At 42.5% G+C, this 7,382-nt stretch overlaps 1 protein-coding gene across 2 annotated transcripts; it reads left to right on the forward strand.

The window, feature by feature from the left end:
• Nucleotides 1–946: 946 nt before the first annotated feature.
• ogfr (opioid growth factor receptor) lies at nucleotides 947–7,242 on the forward strand. Of its 2 annotated transcripts, none has more exons than XM_042097244.1 (7): nucleotides 947–1,311; nucleotides 2,653–2,721; nucleotides 2,836–2,917; nucleotides 3,010–3,088; nucleotides 3,662–3,728; nucleotides 3,952–4,100; nucleotides 4,664–7,242. In XM_042097244.1, exons 1-7 carry the CDS (start codon nucleotides 1,186–1,188, stop codon nucleotides 5,775–5,777), a joined length of 1,686 nt encoding a protein of 561 aa, XP_041953178.1. In that variant the 5' UTR covers nucleotides 947–1,185; the 3' UTR covers nucleotides 5,778–7,242. The 2 variants fall into 2 exon arrangements, with proteins under 2 accessions (XP_041953178.1, XP_041953179.1); XM_042097245.1 differs by lacking the exon at nucleotides 947–1,311 and adding an exon at nucleotides 1,649–2,558.
• The last annotated feature ends 140 nt before the right edge of the window (nucleotides 7,243–7,382 follow it).

The raw sequence follows: 7,382 nt of genomic DNA on the forward strand, positions 1-7,382 counted from the left end.
TATTTTCGTCCAAACGGATCCATCTCAACACGACTCAACACGTTACTTCATACCCCAGGCCTATAGGTGGCACTGTGTCTTTACAGAAATTCACCAAAACTTGCAAAACTTGCGCTTTAAAAACAGACAGAATAGGCTACGGCGAAATGGCTAGTGCAAGGAAACCAGAATTGTTTGTGTGGACTGATGGTGAACTGTCAACTGTAGTCAACTGTAAAACTAATAAACTTTATTTTACGGTTTGTGAAGGGTGCAGTCCCTTCCTTTATTTGGCTAACGCAGGTAGGCCTACTGATCACCTTTACTTTCCTTGGTTGTAGGATAGTCCGTGATTCACATTAGTTTTGGCTATCACCGCAATTAGGCTAGTAAACGCAAGGCTTACCCAAGTTCTAGGCTATTCTGTCGCCTACGGGCTACGGTTTCAGATTTCTCCACTCTGGGACCAGGTTTCAGAAAAGTGCGGTTTCGGGCAGTGCGTACAGGATTCGTTTGGACGCTCGGCCAAGACGAAGCAAAACCTCTGCGTTTAACCTAAAAAGCGTCTCCGTGTGGACAGGCCCTAAGAACAACCCTTTTGAACAAGTGCCTTGAAAAAGGTATAGTAACGAAATTACCTGTCAAAAGTCTAGAACATGTAGTCATTGGCCTAGGCATACTTGCAGTAATCTCTGATGACTGCTCATCTCTAGTGGATGTGCAAGTGCCAGACAAAAAATAACGTCATGTAGGCCTAAGGGGTCAATTTAATCTTTTAAATTCCTTAAGTGCACAATAATAAGGCGCGAATTGACCCGACCGTTGTGGTCATCTAGTTTGCATGTGATATTGAAAACCCCCTGATGAATTAATTCTGATTTTGCCTACTTAATATAAAGGCCAGGCAGACTAGACGTTGCATTAACAATTTTACATCCTCTTTAAGAACCATGTGACAAGAGGGCACCCACTCTGGCCATGCTAGCGCTAATTTAGCAAGCATTAGCCACTGTCACCGGGCCCACGTTCTCTCCTGCATCACTTTTAGCCTACTCTGTGTCCATTCGGCTATGGAATTTTCGGGGATTTGTTGCAGAAGGACCGGGTGGTCATTTTTCGCCTTTAGAGCCAGGAGTGGATCGTCCAAAAGTTGATTTTGCGCATATAAGCAAGTTTCCTGAATTTATACATACACTGCGCTCAGTGATGGAGGACGATTTGGTTTGCGAGTATGATTCGACCTGGGACACTGAGAGCGATGGAGATGACTTTGGAGAAAATACAACGCGGCGGTCAAGCCAGGACAAAACTAAAAAACCCAAGACGGGCTTTGTATGTCTTTCGATATTTTATCTTCATATTGATACGATCTGTGGGTGGTAACTTGTGGAGATTTGTATGAATTGTTGTGGTCATTGGCGTATTCTTAACATTAGCTCTAGGAGATGTAGGTTTCACAAACTAATATTACCGCAAATGTGTGGACCACCTTGCCAGTTGAATTATTGTTTATCAAACCGAGAGGCTTGGTTATATGCAGATATCTAGCTTGCTAGCAAGCTAGTCAGATAGCCAAATGCTAACTCGCTATAGCAACATTTTAGCAGAGAATGTCTATTAAGGGCTCTGGTTTTAGTTATTGTCTGGTCAGTCAGCATTTACACGGGATCTTATTTTTGCTAAACCAGTGTGACATCTTTAATTCATCGTAAAATTACTTATCACGCACTGGTTAATTAGCCATGTCTTCATCTGATCTGTTAGCACACTAGCAATTAGCCACCATTGCCACTGGGAGTTGGTGGCACTCGTTACCGGAAGTGTTCAATCAGCCGAAAGCAAAGCTGCACGAAAATACTTTGTAAATCATGCAGGGTTCCATGCGTTGAGTGTTTCAAGACTAATTTTTTAAATAAGAGGAATTCCTCTGGCTTCTTAGGTCATGATAACGGTGTTCGTCTATCTGAAGGCTGTAAATCGAAGCGCTGGCTAGCTAGTGACCTAGTAGACATAGTATTACATACACATCCGAACAGGAATTGAATTAACATCTTATAATTTCCACGTCCAGTGTTTGGAATCTAATTATGTTTATCCCGCATTACCATCGCCAGTCTATGTTTTAGTAACAGCGTTTTGACACCTTGTGTCAATCAAATGCCTCAATGCAGATGCTTAAAATGGGAAAGAATAGATGGAAGGGCTCTTATCGGCTACGTCATGTTATATGCGCAACGTCTTGCACCATTTAGGACTACCTAGACTCTGTGCTCATGTACTAGTGTCAAACTTTATAGTAAGTTGTTGTGTCTACTACAACTGTCAGCTGCCTTGTTACTTGATCAGTGTGGGGTTAGAGAGGAAGACTGCAGGGCCTCCCCTTCTTATAAGTGGGATGGTGATGGAATGTCCGTTACCCTTGACTCTAGAAGCCATGCCAGAAAGAGAAATGTAGCACTTTAAGAGGAGAATGATTGGTATGGGCAAATAGTGAGGAGTTTAGTTTACTTCCTGTAAATGCAAACCACTGTGGGCTGGCCAAGCATTGGATTTGCCATACGATTTAACCTGGACAAAATGTATGACCATATGCAGTTTTTTTAAAAGTTTTTTTATGAAATACAAATGTTGAGAACTAGCTTTATTATTAATGCATTGTTTTCTCCACTACAGTGGTCTAATTCTTCCTCTAGAAACCTGAGGGCAGCTAAAGATATGCAGAACTACCGACATGGGTATCCAGTGAGTCACACATCTTTAAATCACTGTGTATATTGTCTCTGTCCACCTGTCAACAATAGAATGTAAACGTCTGTCGCCCCACTAATGTACTACAACTTGTTTCTCCTTCCCTAGAACATTAATGATGATGAATGCCCAGAAGAAAGGATGACAAATTTGAAATTCTATCTAAATGAAATCTCCTCTTCTCCTGACGGTGGGTGCTTTGGTTTTAGGATGTATTGCATTCTCATAGAGTCAGCTGTTGGCAAAGTGATGAGTGAATGCTACTCTGATATTTTTTTTCAGATGTGTCAATAGAAATGTTTCATAAAGAATGGAGGACGGACTACAAGAGACTGGAAAGGGTGCATTCCTATATTCAGTGGTAAGTCCTCTGTGTCCTTAGTCCTTACGCCCTCGGATGCATAATTTGAACATATAAAATTACCAGTGCAAATATTGTAGGCCTAAATGAGTTTTGCAGTGTCTGGATACTGTCTTACTGAAGGCAAGAAGTATAATTTTCCACTGTCAAGACCAGCATTATGTTTAGTCTCTTGTCACCTTTGAGAACTTACTATCATGGTAGGTGTGGATTGTTGCTAGTGCATACTCAGATGTGCCACAGTGGAGGCACTAGAACCGGTGGTGCTCTAGATATTCTCACATTATAATCAATCCTCTGTCCTTGCCCAGACAGACAATGAGTCAGTTTGTTATGGCTAGCTGGATCAGTTTAACCTCTGCCCTTTTCTGAAGTGTTCATCTGGGTCTCCTGCTTAGATGGGAACTTTTAACACATATACAAGACTTGACCTGAAAACACTGGTGCAGAGAAAAAGAAAAGTGCACTGGTTTTATCCTCAGTATATCTGTATGAACTGCAGCTTTTTAAAGCAAAACTGTTGAATTATTGTATTATTATAAATATAATTATATTGCTTTCCCCCCCTCTCAGGCTGTTTCCGTTGCGTGAACCAGGGGTTAATTATATGGCGTCAGAACTCACAAAGAAGGAAATACAGGTGGGTGAATAAAACTACCCCCCTGAAAGACATCAAGACTTTTTGGATATCATATGCTTATTAATTACTTATTACAGTTTATATACTTTATACATTATATATGATCTGATTGGATTGCAAATTAATGAAAGGAAGTGAGTGCATTTGTGTGTGATTTATATGGCCTTGAGTGAAATAACTTTTCTACTCCACACACCCCCGCTCCTGGTGGCGATTTCCGCAGGCGTTCAGGGAGAGCGAGGAAGCCAGGGCCAGGCTGGTGGAGTCGTACGAGCTCATGCTTGGCTTCTACGGCATCCAGCTGACAAACAAGAATACAGGGGAGGTCAAACGCGCTGACAACTGGAGAGAGAGATTTGCCAACCTTGAGCGGTTAGTCCTCATCTACTCCGACAGTCACAATAAAGAGTAGGAGGACAAGGCTATTATTAATATGTGAAAAGACACTGCAATCAAGATCTTTTCAGATGCACTGCTGTCGCACCATGTACGGCGTGCCAAGGCCAGCTGATGTAGAGGCTGAGTGCATCCACCACTTTTAAGTTTGCAGGCAGTTTTTAATCAGTTCTGCCTGCTCAAAGGTTCATTTTCATGCACTATGCTGACTGAAAGACATGAATTAACTGGTGGATGCGAAGGTTGAGACTTTCAAATGTATGCTTGGAAGATCCACCCACAAATCTTTGTACACATCAGTGCACATATGTTGGCTTTCCATTTGCAAAAGAGATACCTGTGTACCTGTTAATAGACATAATACCACAAGTCTCTGGATGAAGTTGGCTTGCAGTAGGAAACTTCATTAAGTGTATCTATTCTCTGTTGCTCTGGAGTAATCACACTGATATTTTCTTGCTGATGTGCATTTTAGATGAGAATATACTGAAATGCTTTTGGTATCAATAATTAAAATAGCCATCTCTCTTATTCTCCAGGAATATGCACAACAACTTGCGCATTACCCGCATCCTGAAGAGCCTCGGAGAGCTGGGATTCGAGCACTACCAACCCCATCTTGTTCGCTTCTTCCTGGAGGAGACTTTGGTGAGGAAGAACTTGAGCAGTGTCAAGCGGAGTGTCCTCGACTACTTTGTGTTTGCTGTCCGGGATAAGCGCGAGCGCAAGAGGCTCATTCGCTATGCCTACCAGCATTACGAGCCGAAAGACAAGTTTGTTTGGTGTCCCAGAAAGGTCCAGAAGCTCTTCAAGAAGAAGTCTGAGAAGCGGCAAGAGTTGGCTGCAGGAAATGGGGAGAGTGCGGTTGCAGACGAAGGACGTTCGAGAGGGAAAGTGAAGGACACAGAGCTGGGCAGGGAAGGGAAGCAGATGGACAACGCGTCGGACACACAGAGTCAAATGGAAGAGGACAATTCGATGAGTGTGGATGCAGAGAGACCTTTGGAAGGGTCTCTGGGCGAGTCTGTTCCTGACAAGTCATTGTCGGGGAATCCTCTCCCCAATGGCACGAAGAGCAACAGCGAGAATGGCGAGATGGAGCAGTCCAGCTCCTCTGATGCTAGTCCTGCAAAGGACAAGGAAAGCAAAGACGACAAACTCAAAGACAGCGGTCAGCTGAAGGAGACGCCCAAAGAGCCTAGCAAGAGCAAGCTCGACTCTCAGGAGATGGCTGCGTCAGAGCCTGAGCTTGAGAAGCCACTGAAGAAGAAAAGGGAGAGCGACACAGTGCCATCTGGCAATGGGGTCACACAAGAACCGCCAAGCAGTCCCCACCAGAGCAAAGGCCCCTCTGAGCCCGCAGACGGTCAGCCCAACCAGGGCACCCAGTGTTTAGGGGAGGCATCACCTGCCAAACGCGTCGGGAGGACTGTGGACGAACGAGCTGAAAAGCAACCCAGGACAGACTTTAGCAGTACAACTGATGCAACAGACAATGGGGAAACGACCTCAATAGCGAGTGTTGCGCCTGCGACGCACACATCTGACAAGGAGCCAGAAGCCAACCATCAAACAAATGGAGCTGATGTACGGAACAGTGAGGAGCCGATGGACGTTGAGGTGAGCGGGACTGCTGACCTGCAGAGCTCATGAGCGCTACTGAGGCTAACAGAGGACTCCATATGTACTGTATGCTTATGAGTTTACCTGGATGGACTGCTATTCTCATGAATTTAAAGAGAAGGCCTGCAGTGTTTTTTTCCCGGTCTTATTTATTAATAGACTGCATTGTAGTTGAACTGCTACATGTTAATGTATTTTGTTTCTTAATGTTCCACAAGCAATGGATGAACTTCATTGTCATTTTTTTTTTTCTGTTTAAAAAAATAAGCTGTGGATAATGCACCAAATTTACAGGATGTTATGTTTTTTTTTTCTTGCTGTATTTGGTGACCTCTGTTGATTCTACCTTTTGGACTTTATGGAAAAGTTCTCTTTAAATCGGAAGGCAGTGCATACCTTAATACCATGAAGATGGCTGTGGTACAAGACGACATGTTTTCTCTTTTGGACTAGTGGTAGACTCCCCATGGGAGAGTCAGTGACCCCTCACTAAGCACTTCTTTCAAGTCAGTAGTGCTTAATGATGCATTTCCTCCAAACAGTTCAAGTCTAAAGAAAGGGACAGGAGTCTGTCCATGCCTGGGCAGTCAACTGTGAAGAAATATGCCATTTTAGGGAAGTGTAGATACTGAAGGCCAAGTTCAGCACAATGTGTTTTAACATTTCTTTGTCTCACCATGGAACCAATTGGCATTGAGTTCTTTTGGTCTGTAAAGGTATAATGAAATTGCTGTAAAGATAACTTAATCTTACTAAACCCATCTCTGTAGATAATTCTGTAAGATAATACAATGAATTGTATTTTGATGGTTTTGTTTGAATAGAGTTGCACAACTTGAAATTGATTTTGGTACTGAGGTTGTACAAATGGAGACAGCCATGCCAAAATTAGAGACTCATTGATTGTATTGAGAGTACACAGTATTGAGTGAGGGGTGATCTCTCAATCAAGGATCAATTATAGTCAAGAGTGGATCTTTTGAGTTATTGATGGAGTCAGGGCTCTTTAGCAGCCTGACATATACTTGATCCTTTTGAAAGAGACCACCTCAAGCTTTATAGATCAGAAATATATTATTGAACAACTTGTTGCATTGTGATTCAACATTTTGCTTATAAAATAAGGGGAGTTGGGGTTGGTATTTAATTAAATAATTTTGTATAATTGTTCTCAGCATTACTTTTTTTTTTTTACTTTCAATGTCACGTTAATATGTTGATAGCCATTAGCCAAAGTGAAATCCCTACTGACTTTAGCTCGTTCTCAGGAACGAATGAATAACTTCTTAACTTTTGCCATTGTTGTATTTTTGTTGTTTTCCACGCAGTTCATAGATTTACCTTGAAAGGAATGAAGTCACAATGATGCTTCTGCATAACGTGAAGTCCGGTGTCTCCAGTAAGAGTTTGGGGGATGGGGGATTCCTGTGCACAGCTCCTGTTTCAAAATCGGAAAAATGTTCTACGACAAACAATAAAGAGTGTGCCAACAGTTGATACTTGTTCGTGTTGTGAGTAGTGACAGTACTCACAAATACTGTGAAATTCTAATTGATGATCATTAATCGATACAGGACGATATTTTCATTGTCCAGTCCTGCACCTGCATATGCCATTTGGAAGTGATGCCTTAGC

The sequence above is a fragment of the Alosa sapidissima genome, chromosome 7 (assembly GCF_018492685.1).
Source record: "Alosa sapidissima isolate fAloSap1 chromosome 7, fAloSap1.pri, whole genome shotgun sequence".
Lineage (NCBI taxonomy): Eukaryota > Metazoa > Chordata > Actinopteri > Clupeiformes > Clupeidae > Alosa > Alosa sapidissima.

Bases quoted from the DNA above. Each gene is read 5' to 3' on its own strand.
- ogfr (XM_042097244.1), top strand. From the start codon at position 1,186: ATGGAGGACGATTTGGTTTGCGAGTATGATTCGACCTGGGACACTGAG. The intron at 1,312-2,652 runs GTATGTCTTTCG...TCTCCACTACAG, and splicing joins AAAAACCCAAGACGGGCTTT to TGGTCTAATTCTTCCTCTAG. The intron at 3,089-3,661 runs GTAAGTCCTCTG...CCCCCCTCTCAG, and splicing joins GTGCATTCCTATATTCAGTG to GCTGTTTCCGTTGCGTGAAC.